General features: G+C 45.7%; 2 protein-coding genes across 3 annotated transcripts in view; one reads left to right on the forward strand and one right to left on the reverse strand.

Annotated features, from left to right (window-relative positions):
• Window positions 1-14,013, reverse strand: part of IQCK (IQ motif containing K) — a 123,160-nt gene that overhangs the window by 23,980 nt on the left and 85,167 nt on the right. For both annotated transcript variants that reach the window (XM_081089397.1, XM_081089396.1), the window contains one exon: window positions 3,348-3,459. In XM_081089397.1, coding sequence (XP_080945523.1) covers window positions 3,348-3,459 — 112 coding nt within the window. The remainder of the gene's footprint in view (window positions 1-3,347; window positions 3,460-14,013) is intronic.
• On the forward strand, window positions 5,564-7,492 carry LOC308517636 (CD2-associated protein-like; the record flags this gene model as incomplete). The annotated part of the gene is given in 3 exon segments (XM_081088860.1): window positions 5,564-5,875; window positions 5,878-7,305; window positions 7,307-7,492. Coding segments are annotated over 3 exon segments (1,926 nt in total).

Genomic DNA, 14,013 nt, shown 5'->3' on the forward strand with positions numbered 1-14,013 from the left:
ATTTTAAAATAATTCCTGCAACTGTCCCGATAGAGACTCAAGGATAACGTCATCAGTCTCTGTCCTAGAAGAAAATCCGGTTTGGGGTGCCTCCAACTCGAGTAACATAAGGTGGGTTATAAATGACCACAACCACCAGGCAGCTGGTGCCGGGCCCCTTGGCCTCCTGGCTGCACCACGGCTGCCCCAGGCAATGAACGTGGAGAGTTTATTCACACGACAATACAGAGCACAGTCTGAATAAATGGCTTCACCACGAGAACAGTGTTTGTTTGCTGGGTTTGCACACAGATGGGTTTGTGGGTTTTCTAAATGAAGTAAAAAACACCATTTTTATTTGCAATCACTCTGCTTGTCTTTATTTAAAAAAATAAATGTATTTTTATTGATTTCAGAGAGGGAGGGAGAGAGAAACATCAATGATGAGAGAGGATCATTGATCAGCGGCCTCCTGCACGCCCCCTACTAGGGATCAAGCCTGCAACCTGGGCATGTGCCCTGACCAGGAATCAAACTGAGACCTCCTGGTTCATAGGTCAATGCTCAACCACTGAGCCATGCCCGCCGGGCTCTGCCTGTCTTTTTTTTGCAAATCTAAAGGACTAACATATGTTTCCATTCATTTTCAAATGGCTTCATCAGAGGTCTGGGGGTCTAACCACAGTGCCACCCTGGCTGGGGACTTCTATTCTCAATCTCCACGCTAGCAACCCAGATTCCTAAGGATCAAAACAGGAAGTAACTGCAGTGCGTGAACTTGACAAATGACTCAGCGCGAGGACCCGATGGGCGCTTAGTGGCAGGCGGTCCCCTGCTCCTACACGGGGGCTTCGATCAACACCACACAACAGCAAGAACCTGACGCCCAGAAACTGGACAAGAATGTGCTGTGTTCAGGGGATTCCTGGGGTTGGTCTGATGGAGACCCAGGAGGGTGTCCTGTCTCTGCCTCTCCCCTCAGGCATGTGTGAGAGCACTGAGCACAGGAAGCGCTCCCCACCTGCGGGTGACCTTGGGCGAGTCCCTCGACCTTCCTGGGCCTCTATTTCTTCATCTGCAGACTGGAACCCAGGGATCCATCCACCAAGTATACATAGACTGCCTGCTCCATGCCAGGCTCTGTGCCAGGCTCCATGCCAGGCCTGGGGCATCAGGATGAAAAGGACAGACCAGTCCTGACATGGACACCAGGGAGCTGAGTAGGTGGCAGAAAGCAACCCCTGTGATGTGAAAGCACATGGGTATCTCAATGATACTCATCATGGCAGTAACATGTATGGGAACCACATGCCAGGGCCTGTTCTGAAGATCATCTCCTGTGACCCTTCAACACCCACCCGAGACGATGCTGGTGTCAGTCCCATTCTGCACACAGCCACCCAAGGTGCGACGAGGCAGCTGGGGCAGGGTCCCCAGATGAAGGTGACGGGATTCCACAACCACCTGACTGATTCCTCAGGCGTGCAGACTGCCCTCCTCACGCCCCGCAGGTCTGGGGATGTGTTTAGGGTGCTACTGAACCCCGTCCTGCTTGGTATCCTCTTGACTGGATCCAGAGGAGAATGCTCGCTCTGCCCTGGCTGCTGGGCACTCACTGTCTGCTCCCTGCCACATGGCACACCACCTCCATCAGCCAACCAGAATCAGCCAGCTCACAAGAGTGAGCACCAATCGGAAGCAGCACGCTTGCTGCCCGCCCCGGCCTGAAACGCAGTTGGTTGGTCACAGTTACAGCTCAAGCTTCTTCACAAGGGACAGTCGGGCAAGAACACTGATGCGCACGCCTGCATCAGGGCTCTGGCCACTCACTGAAGCCTCACACTCCACTCACTCCTTCACCTGTTCACTCACTCACTCACTCACTCACTCCTTCACCTGTTCACTCATTCACTCACTCACTCACCTGTTCACTCACTCACTCACTCACCTGTTCACTCACTCACTCACTCACTCACCTGTTCACTCACTCACTCACTCACTCACTCATTCACTCACTCACTCCTTCACCTGTTCACCATTCACTCACTCCTTCACCTGTTCACTCATTCACTCACTCACTCACCTGTTCACTCACTCACTCACTCACTCACTCACTCCTTCACCTGTTCACTCATTCACTCACTCACCTGTTCACTCACTCACTCACTCACTCACTCACTCCTTCACCTGTTCACTCATTCACTCACTCACCTGTTCACTCACTCACTCACTCACTCACTCACTCCTTCACCTGTTCACTCATTCACTCACTCACCTGTTCACTCACTCACTCACTCACTCACTCACTCCTTCACCTGTTCACCATTCACTCATTCACTCACTCATTCATTCACTTACTCCTTCACCTGTTCAGTCACTCATTCACTCACTCACTCATTCACTCACTCACTCACTCATTCACTCATTCACTTACTCACTCATTCACTTACTCACTCATTCACTCCTTCACCTGTTCAGTCACTCATTTACTCACTCACTCACTCACTCACTCATTCACTCACTCACTCATTCACTCATTCACTCCTTCACCTGTTCAGTCACTCATTCAGTCACTCACTCACTCATTCAGTCACTCACTCACTCATTCACTCACTCACTCATTCACTCACTCACTCATTCATTCACTCACTCACTCATTCACTCACTCACTCATTCACTCACTCACTCACTCACTCACTCATTCACTCCTTCACCTGTTCAGTCACTCATTCAGTCACTCACTCACTCACTCATTCACTCACTCATTCATTCACTCACTAATTCACTCACTCACTCACTCATTCACTCATTCACTCCTTCACCTGTTCAGTCACTCATTCAGTCACTCACTCATTCACTCACTCACTCACTCATTCACTCACTCACTCACTCACTCACTCATTCACTCATTCACTCCTTCACCTGTTCAGTCATTCACTCACTCATTCACTCACTCACTCACTCATTCACTCACTCACTCACTCTTTCACCTGTTGACTCACTCACTCACTCACTCACTCACTCACTCACTCCTTCAGCCAGTACTCATTTGGGCCCACTTTGTGGCAGGTACTGAACTAGGGAAAGTCTTGTCTGCCTGGAGCTCACACTAGCAGTGAAGACAAATAGCACAACAAACAGCAAGTGTGCTCACGATGAGCGGGCCTCTCCTCCTGCTCCGCGCTCAGACCTACAGGGCCCACGTGGTAAAGGGCACAAAGCAACTGGGGCCCAGCCCCTCGTCAGTGTCCAACCTGCTGCCCGTCAGACCCAGGGACCTCAGCAATCACACGGTGCCTTGGGCCCATCCCGAAACAGCAAGTCAGATTCTCTGGACATGAGGCCTTGCCTCCGCTCCGACAGCCCACCTTTCTGCTCTTGCTTGGCCCAGAAGAGTCTGACCCGCTCACGGATGTGCTTGTCCTCGCGCAGCTTCTTCTGCCACTGACGCAGCTCTTGGATCTCAGGATCACAGCGAACCTGAAAAATCCCCAAAGCGTGAGTCCTCCTTGAACCTGAACCCCCCAAAGCATGAGTCCCCCTTGAACCTGAACCCCCCAAAGCGTGAGCCCCCTTGAACCTGAACCCCCCCAAAATCATTAGTCCCCTTCCGCTTGGGTGAACTCAGCTTGTTAGCCCCGCGTGGGACCCTACAAACCAATCTGACAGCTTCCAGCTCCAATAAGCCATCTCTGCTCCGAAAGTTTACATAAAGTGAGAGCATAAATAAGGCGTGAGGCTTTGCAATTCTAACAGAGGGTGGGGAACACCTTAGATCCAGGCTGTGCAATGAAAATATAATGGGGCCACGTATGGAGTTTTAGATTTCCTTGCAGTATCCTCTTAAAAGTTAAAACAAGCTTCTGGCTTTATATTTAAGAATATATTTTATTTAAGCTAAAAGATCCAAAATGTCATTTCAACACGCACTCAATATGAAAGCATGACTGAACTTCACTGTCAGTTTCTGTGCTGCCTTCACGGTGGGCTGTGCTCACAGCACATCTCAGCGTGACCCACACACACCTCAGCGCTCAACAGCCCCTGCAGGCCAGGGCAGTGGCCCAGGCTAACCACGGTCCCCATGTCACCACAGCTCTGTGCCTACTGTACACATGGGGTTTGAGCTGGACATTAGATACGGGGATAGTGGAAGTAATTATAATTACTATTTTCATTATTACTATAGCTCATATCTATTGAGCAGGTATGTCCCAGGCACTGTTTAAGTGTTTTAGAAATTTTAATCATCAAAACTACCCACTGAGGCAGGAATGATGATCCCCATTCCACAGGCACGGAGACTGAGTCACAGACTGGAATGGGGTGGGACTAGGGTTTGGATGTGGGCAGGCTGTCCTGGCCATCCTGGAGGAATGCAGTGAGAGACACGGCACACAGGAGGGCCAGCCAGTAAGGTGCGAGCAAGGATGTGGGTGGGTAAGGGACACCAGTGGGCGCTGCACTCACCTGAAGTGGGAGGAAGCATTTCATGGAGCAGGCACCTCTGGGCTGAGTTTTTGTTTTGTTTTGTTTTGTTTTGTTTTGTTTTTAAGAGAGGGAGATGGAGAGAGAGACAGAAACATCAAGGATAAGAGAGAATCACTGATTGGCTGCCTCCTGCATGCCACCTACTGGGAATCAAGCCTGCAATCTGGGCATGTGCCCTGGACTGGAATTGAACCCAGGACCCTTCAGTCCACAGGCCAATGCTCTATCCACTGAGCCAAACCAATCAGGGCTCTGGGCTGAGTTTAGAAGGATGAACTAGAGTCAGCCATGGAAGAAGGGGTTGATGGTATTCCAGGGGAGACACCAGCCTGTGCAGGGTGCAGGAGGTGCACAGCCCTGAGGACCTGGAAGTCCCATGAGAAAACAGGAGAGCCACTCGCCCTTCCCGCCTGCTTCACCCTCTCCCTCTCCACAGCGCCCCTTGAGTGGCTCTCAGGATTAAAGGACTGATTTATACATGTTGGTGTGTGTCCACTTTCTTTTGAAAGATAAGTTAAAGTTCCAGATGCTGAGACATCTGGAGAATATGTCCCCAGGATAACAGTCTCCTGACTCAGCTCTTTATAGAACTACTAGGGGCCTGGTGCACGGAATTCATGCACAGGGGGGAGGGGGGAGGGGGGGTGCTGTTCCTCAGCCCAGCCTGCACCCTCTCCAATTTGGGACCACCACTGGCTCCTAACTTAGAGCGCCAGTGGGTCTTTCTTTATTTTTATTTATTTAAATTTTTTTAAAGGGCTAAGTCTATGATTTTTAATTAAAACTGAAAAACTGTCCGGGACAGGAATGACAGAGGACCCATCCTAGGTGGATGGGATCCTGGGGGTGGAGAGTGGGGAACATTGTTGACAGTTGTCAGAATTCAAATGGGGTCTGTGGATTGAACCTTAATACTGTTTGAATGGAGATTTCCTCACGTGGTTCGGTGGAGAATTGTTATGCAGGAGTGTCTGCTTTTGGGAAGTACACAGGGGAGTATCCGGGCAGCCTGTCATGTGTAGAGCATGCTCTCAAACAGCTCGGAAAAAGGCTGGGGAGCGGCGTCGCCGGGCTTCTCCCGCAGGGCCCCAGCATGGTTGACTATATTGTGGAGTATGACTATGATGCTGTGCGTGATGATGAACTAACTATTCAAGTTGGTAAAATCATCAGGAATGTGAAAAAACTACAGGAGGAAGGATGGCTAGAAGGAGAACTAAATGGGAGAAGAGGAATGTTTCCGGATAATTTTGTTAAGGAAATTAAGAGAGGAACAGAATCCAAGGATGACAATTTGCCCATCAGACGGGAAAGGCATGGGAATGTAGCAAGTCTTGTACAACGAATAAGCACCTATGGATTTCCAGCTGGAGGAATTCAGCCACATCTGCCAACTAAAAACATTAAAAAAAAAAAAAAAAGATCAAGAAGCGGCAATGTAAGGTTCTGTTTGAGTACATTCCACAAAATGATGATGAACTGGAGTTGAAAGTGGGAGATATTATTGATATTAATGATGAGGTAGAAGAAGGCTGGTGGAGTGGAACCCTGAACAATAAGTTGGGACTGTTTCCCTCAAATTTTGTGAAAGAATTAGAGATAACAGATGATGGTGAAACTCATGAAGCCCAGGAGGATTCAGAATCTGTTTGGACTGGGCCCACCTTATCTTTCTCCTCTCAGGGGAATGGGAATGAAACTGCACCCGGATCAGTGACACAGCCAAAGGAAATTCGAGGGATTGGATTTGGAGATATTTTTAAAGAAGGCTCTGTGAAACTTAGGGCAAGAGCATCCAGTAGTGAAACAGAAGAGGAAAAATCAGAGAAGCCCTCAGTCATGCAGTCACTAGGATCCAGAACTCAGAACACGGAGATAACAAAATCAGACACTGAAGGTAAAACAAAAGCTAAGGAATATTGTAGAGCGTTATTTGCCTATGAAGGTACTAATGAAGATGAACTTACTTTTAAAGAGGGAGACATAATCCACTTGATAAGTAAGGAGACTGGAGAAACTGGCTGGTGGAAGGATGAACTTAATGGTAAAGAAGGAGTATTTCCAGACAATTTTGCTGTTCAGTTAAATGAACTGGATAAGGACTTTCCAAAACCAAAGAAACCACCACCTCCTGCTAAGGGTCCAGCCCCAAAGCCTGAGCTGATAACTACAGAGAAAAAGTATTTTCCTGTAAAGCCTGAAGAAAGAGATGAAAAATCCATGCTGGACCAGAAACCTTCTAAACCAGCTGCTCTACAAGTTCTACCCAAGAAGCCTATTCCACCCACCAAAGCCAATAATTTATTGAGATCTTCTGGAACAGTGTACCCAAAGCGACCTGAGAAACCAGTTCCTCCACTACCACCTGTAGCCAGGATTAATGGGGAAGTGCCTGCCATTTCATCAAAATTTGAAACTGAGCCAGTATCAAAACCAAAGTTAGATTCTGAACAGTCACCACTTAGACCAAAATCAGTAGATCTAGATTCATTTACAATTAGGAGCTTTAAAGAAATAGATATTGTGAATTTTGATGACATAGCTTCCTCAGAAAACTTACTCCATCTCACTGCAAACAGACCGAAGATGCCTGGAAGAAGGTTGCCTGGCCACTTCAATGGCGGGCATTCTCCAACTCAAAGCCCAGAAAAAATCTTGAAGTCACCCAAAGAAGAAGATAGTGCCAACATAAAGCCATCTGAATTTAAAAAGGATTCTTGCAACTCTCCAAAGCCATCTCTGTACCTTTCAACACCTCCAAGTCCTTCAAAACCAAATGCGGCTAGTTTTTTAACTCCATTAGAAATCAAAGCTAAATTAGAAGCAGACGATGAGGAAAAAAAATTCCCTGGATGAAATTAAAGCTGAGATGATTGAACTGCTGTGCATTGTGGAAGCACTGAAAAAGAAGCACGGGAAAGAACTGGAAAAACTACGAAAAGATTTGAAAGAAGAGAAGGCTCTGAGAAGTAATCTAGAAGTAGAAATTGAGAAGCTTAAAAAAGCTGTCCTATCTTCTTGAAGAGGCACAGACCCAGTATTTATAATGAAATGGGGATTCAGAGGCAACACTATGAACTTCAATTTACTTGTTACTTAAAAATAACAAATACTGATGTTGTGGTAAAGAAATATGAGTATATGAACTATAATATCTATAGAAAAGCAGGGGGAGGGTGATTTTTTTTAATATATTTTGCTTTGCCAATATGAGGGGGAAAAGAGGCCTTATTTCTTACATGCTGGGATTGCAAACTTCTTTTTTAGTTTGCTTGAAAATACTACTGAATCTGTATAAAAAGGAAAATTCACACCATTGTGAAAATACATTGCTTCCACAATGCACAGCAGTTCAATCATGAAATGTATTATTTTTAAAGAGATCTATGCTATAAATATGGTGATATCTTTACAAATAATCTGTAAAATATACTATTTGAGAGGGACAAATTAGCTTTATAGTAACTATTGTCACTACGTTATACTTAGGGGATATGTACTTTTGTGTATATATATAAATATGTATTTTTTTCTTTCACTTTTAGCTTCTTACCCAGGATGACACTGTTGTGCCTGTTTGTTTGCAGTGCTGTTTATATTCTGGGCGATGTAATGGGAGTTTTCTAGCTGTATCCAGATTACTCACTCATGCATATAGGAATATCTAATGAATTAATCAAAATAATTTCTTCTGCTTTTAGAATATTTCATATTGCTTGCACTATAGGAAAGATTTGGAAGAAGAGAAGGCTCTGAGAAGTAATCTAGAGGTAGAAATTGAGAAGCTGAAAAAAGCTGATTTATAAAAGGAATTTAGTTAAGATATATTGGATTGTTAAATATATTTGGAAAAATACGAGCTATATTTTAAATTCATTGGGTATAAAGAACTAAAAATGTCAATTTAACCCTTAACTTGTTGTGCCTAAATCTACAGCACATACATGATATGCAAACACCAGCCTCATTGCTGTGCTTTCCTGCTTATTTTACAGGCTTCTCTATTACCCATTTCATAATGTTGTGATTTAATCCTTTATGCCCCTTCCTCTGATTTTTAATAATTGTAAACAAAACTCAAATTTTCAGAAGTTCAGTGTGAGGTTTCATACTTTGACAAGTTATCATTGTGTAAGTGCTAGATTTTACAATGTTTAATTGACCTAATAGGCCAAACTAAGTGGTGGAGATATTTTGGACTGTGATTTAGGAAGCAACTTCATAAAGAGTGTTAATATATCATTAAATCGTAGCTTATTTAAAACCAAATCTAGTTGACCATATTAAAAATGCATTTTCACAAAATGGATGAATTAGCAGTTCCTTCAGAATCACTTATGAACAGGTGGATATTTTAAAGTGTTATATGTGTAGTCTGAAAATGTCCATTTTTTATAATAAAAGTAGAAATTTGACATTCTTCATTTGCAAAATAATTTAGATTTTAAGATTGTTTTTATTGCAAATGACTTAGATTTTGAGTACCCTCTATCATGCTTCCTTTTTATGTTATTTTAAAGCACCAAACCAATATTTTCCTTTAAAGTTTTGATCTTATAATTCTGAAATCTTGTATTAATTTTGTCACATTTCAAATAAAATAACTAAAAAAAAAAGACTGGGGGAAATAGGCATATATGTGTATAAATGCACACACTCACACACAGTCTAACCTTGCCACTTTCGACTACACCTTGTGCACCTGCCTACTTGTTAAGATCCATAACTCCAGAATCAAGGTTTGCAGAGCGTCCTCGGCCATTGGGCCACGGCCAGGGTGCAGGAACCCTGCAGACAGACCCGCAGGCACAGTGCCAGCTGAGGTCTAACAGGTGCCACTGTTTTCTTGTTTCCGCTCCAGTATGTGAACTGGGGTCTGTTTCGCGATGGGTTCCGTTGGGGCTTTGGCATTTCTGTGCTTCCTGGTGGCGTCTGGCTGTGTGGGATGGCCAAGCTGGCGCTCCAGTGGATGCTGGCTCCCTGAGCCCGAGAAGACTGTGCGTTAAATACGGAGAAAAGACTGTGTCATAAGCAAGTTCAGGCTGCTCCATTTCAACCTTAAGGAATCAACAGCACCCATCACATACGGTGTCCTTTCGATGGAAACACAGAGTGCTGCCCTGAGCACTCACGGTGCCGGCTCACCGGGGCCCACAGACTAGCAGCGATGGCCACTTGCGGGTGACGTCGTAAAGTCGTGATGCTGAGGTGATGCCGGGAGTGAGTCCGCTGCCAAGGCCACGTCCTGGCCCATAACCTGACCCACGTCCAGGCCTACGCCCCCAGTGAAGCCTGTGGTCGGGCACCAACCGGCGGCTAGGGGAACTGACATAGCCATGTAGGTACCACTGCAGTTTCTCTATGCACTTTTAAACCATCTGCGTTCTTCCGGAAAAAAAAGGCTTTTTCTCCCACTCTGGACAGCCACGCTCCCCCAGAGGCGCCCAAAGACATGGGGCCTACCTGGCACCCCAGCCTTGCTGACCTCGCGAGCCACTGCCCTAACAGCTCCGACCTCTGCAGCCCTCGGCGCAGCCCATCGGCACCATCCAGTGTGGTCTGTCCAGCACAGTCCGTCCATCTGCAGGACACCCAAGGCCACCCGGCCACACACACTCGGGCTGCTCCTGCCTGGACTCCGCTTTACTGCGCCTGGCAGTGGGCCCGGTGTGCCTGCATGGAGCTGCCTCAGTGACTGCACTTCAAGAAGCTGCCCTTTCTTTATTTTTAAAAGACTGCACCGCACACACCCAGCCTTCAGCACCTCCCCGGCCTGGGTAAGGGGCTGCCAGCATTTTGCAAGCCAGCAGCGCCCCTGATTATGGCAGGGATCCCCTCTGGGGTGCTGGGCTGGCCTGGGCTAGCGGCTACCAGTGGTTTGAAGGCCGGCCACGCTCCTGATCCAGGCGGGGTCCCCTCATGGTGACCTGCCGTCCATCTGGTTGTGACGGCCCTAGTCTATTATTAGTATAGACTAGTGGCCCAGTATACAAATTCATGCACATTGAAAGAAAATTATCTCTATAATAGAAGTGTCAGAGATGAAAGAAAATTAGTAAAATGTATATGAAAATAATATATAAATTGATTAATAAACAATAACAACATGATATAAAAACAACAAAGACATGATATAAAAAGAACAAAAACATTATATAAAAACAACATTGATATAAACAATGACTGATAAATTAATTAAACTTATTCTAACACTGAGGCCAGTGTCAGACGGGGACAAATCAATTCTTTGAATCAGAGCAACCTCTCCACCGCAGATCCTGTTAATACTTCAGTTTAAATTATGTTAGGTTGTAATCTTTTGAAAATAAATCTAGTACCATTACAAAGACCCCATTTACTATTAAGATTTCTCAGTAGCATGATAATTGCACCTACTTTCAATTCTAATTTAGACACCGCATTCCCGAAGGAGTAATATTTTTAAGAAATTTGATGAGAAAATTTTCCTTATCGACATTATCCATGGAATCTAGTATTATTGTCAATTACACTGTATTCTCTGAGTCTTAATGCAATATCCATTCACCATGTGGGAAAAGAATAGGATACATCATTACATCTAATGTAGGAAACAGGATACTGTTTTGTTTCATTTTAGTGGCATTTGGATTATTGGGATCTGGTTTACAATGAATGAGCAAGTCCCTTTCAAAAGGAGGTCCTCCATCTTCATTTCTGAATATGACGGCAACTTCAGTTACATAGGGATAATTATATCTACCCAGATCACTATTATAATCATATTTAATCACCATTGTTACTTCCGTGTGCTGCCGCCACTTTCTTTCAGCTTCAGAATGTCAACAAAAACAACCAAATTCACAATTGACAATGACAGATCAAACACATGTGTGCGATTGGTGCCAGTAACAGCTTTATGTATATAGATAAACTTGCTTAATTAGACCTGCTTTCTGATGTAGCTAAACTTTTTCCAGCCCAGTGAAGCACCCGAACTTCTCTTTCAGGTAACTGTCAGCAACACAGCAGTAAATATCAACACAAAGCAGATTATTATTGTAGACCACGCAGGGAGAACAAAGAGTGAAATATTTAACTGCAGCAGTGTTTGACTATATTCTGCGCAGTGAGAAAACCTGAAGTCATTTTCAAGGTCCACCATTTCTTCTTTTCAGTCGGGTCAAGTTTCTAAACTTTCTAAATCTCCACTTTCTGGCTAATGAAAAGAAAATAGGATTCTACTGAGTCTCCTATCTACCTACTCCAGGACTTCTGTGAGGATCAAATGAGATGAGGCATGGGAAACACTTCACAGACATTTGGTTACAGTGTAAAGTGTTTCCACGTGAGGCTAGTTGCTAAGAAGAGGAAGCGGGGCATTGCTACGTGACATCATTACCCGGATGGTTGGACACTTAGCATATTAGCCTTTTATATAGATAGATAAACACTGCCCCTTCGCTGACATCCCCGTGTGAGGGGCTCTGTTCGCTGGAGTGAGGGCAGCCTGGTGTCCGGGGAAGAGTCACCCATCCTGGGGTCGCACACTGTAGCGCAAGCCGGGCCTCGCTCTCCGGGCAGTGGCCCTGCCTGTCCACCTGGAGCCCCAGTGCCCTGAGTGGCCTCCTCCTGGCCTTCAGCCCAGCTCAGACCTGCAGGTCTGACCTCCAGAAACTCCTCTCTCAGCCATGGTGGGAGGAGGGGGCCACAGGCTGCTTAGCGGGGCAGCTCCTCCCAGTTCTGCTGTGTGTGGTGAGGTTACAAAGTCAGGCCCAGCCCCTGCTCTTCTGGATTGCTGCTGGGTCTTGTGACTTCCCACTCTGGGCATTGGATCCAGGCTCCTACTGTGATCACTGCAAGTTTTTGAGTTTCAACTCTTTAGAGGCACTCACTCAACCAGCCTCTAGGACACAAGCTATCCCCCAGACCTGGACTGAGTCTGGTCCCCATCAACCACCTCACAGCCCAGAGCCCCCACTGCCTTCCTCCTCCTCCATGGTCGGCTCTGCCTTCTCTCTTGGTAATCTGGGAGCCCGCTGCCCCTCTCCCACTATATTTTCACTGGAGGCAGCAGTAACCCTGATTTTAAAATTGTGAAAAAATACACAGAACAAAATTTACCATGTTAACTATTCTAAAGGGCACAGTTCAGTGGCATTAGTGCCTTCCCAGTGCTGGGCAACCGCCACCACCATCTGGTTCATAAGCCTTTCATCCCGAAAGGAGACCCACACACATCAAGCAGCCACTGCTCACGCTCCTCTCCTCGGCCCCTGCCCTCCACGGATCCATTTGTTCCAACAGACGGTTCTTCATCCTCAGACCCACAGTCAATGGATCTGCCTTTCACGTAAGTGGGGTCATCTGATGTTGCCTTGGTGTCTGCATTCTTTCACATCGCAGGACAGCAGGACCCTTGTTTATCCATTCACCACTGCTGGGAACGTGGGTAGTTCTACATTTTCACTACTGTGACTATAGCTGTGATGGATGTGTGCACAAGTCTTTGTTTGAACAGCTAGTTTTGATTTTTTTGAGTATATACCTAGAAATGAATGGCTAGGTCACAAGGAAATTTTAGGATTGACTTACTGAGAAACCACCAATTGCTTTTCACAATGGCTGCATCATTTTATATTTTTACCAGCAATATAGGAGGGTTCTACTTGCTTCACATCCTTGCCAGTATTGGTATTTTTCATTTTAAAAGTTTTTATTATAGCCATCCTAATGGGCGTGAAGTGGAATCTCACCATGGTTTTGATTTCCATTTCCTTAATGGTCATGATACTGAGCATCTCTCTATGTACTTGTTGGCCATTGGTGTGTGGTTTTTGCTGTTGTTTTTGTTGTTGTTTTTAGAAACATCCTTCGGCCTTTTTCCTTCTTGGATTAGTATCCAGAGGCCTGTTGTCTTCCAGAAGATCCCACAGAATCTTGGGGGGAAATCTCAGGGTGGGGTTTCCTCAATTCCTTCCCTTCCAGAAAATGTTTGTGTTCATTACATACCCAGATCTCACCATGAGGAAGTTAGAGAGATGCTTCGTCAAACTCAGAAAACCAAGTCCTACCTATTGCGTCCTCTCCAAGGGCAGGAGGTACCTTACTTAAGAAAGCTACTCAGACCCTAGCCAGTTTGGCTCAGTGGATAGAGCGTCAGCCTGCGGACCAAAGGGTTCCAGGTTTGATTCTAGCCAGGGGCATGTACCTTGGTTGCAGGCTTCTCCCCATCGATGTTTCTCTCACATCGATGTTTCTCTCTGTCTTTCCCTCTCTCTTCCACTCTCCATAAAAAAATCAATGGAAAAAGATCCTCGTGTGAGGATTAACAAAAAAAAGAAAGCTTCTAGGGATTTTCTCTCCAAAATAAAGAAGACAGTTTCCAGCTGAACCTATAAATGTAAGCCACTCTTGCTTTAAAATATATATATTTAAAAATTACATATACTGTCCTAGCCAGTGTTGCTCAGTGGATAGAGCATTGGCCTGCAGACCAAAGGGTCCCAGGTTTGATTTGGTCAATGGCACATGCCCAGGTTGCATGCTCGATCCCCAGCAGGG

Source organism: Myotis nattereri (genome assembly GCF_964212035.1).
Source record: "Myotis nattereri genome assembly, chromosome: 4".
Classification (NCBI taxonomy): Eukaryota; Metazoa; Chordata; class Mammalia; order Chiroptera; family Vespertilionidae; genus Myotis; species Myotis nattereri.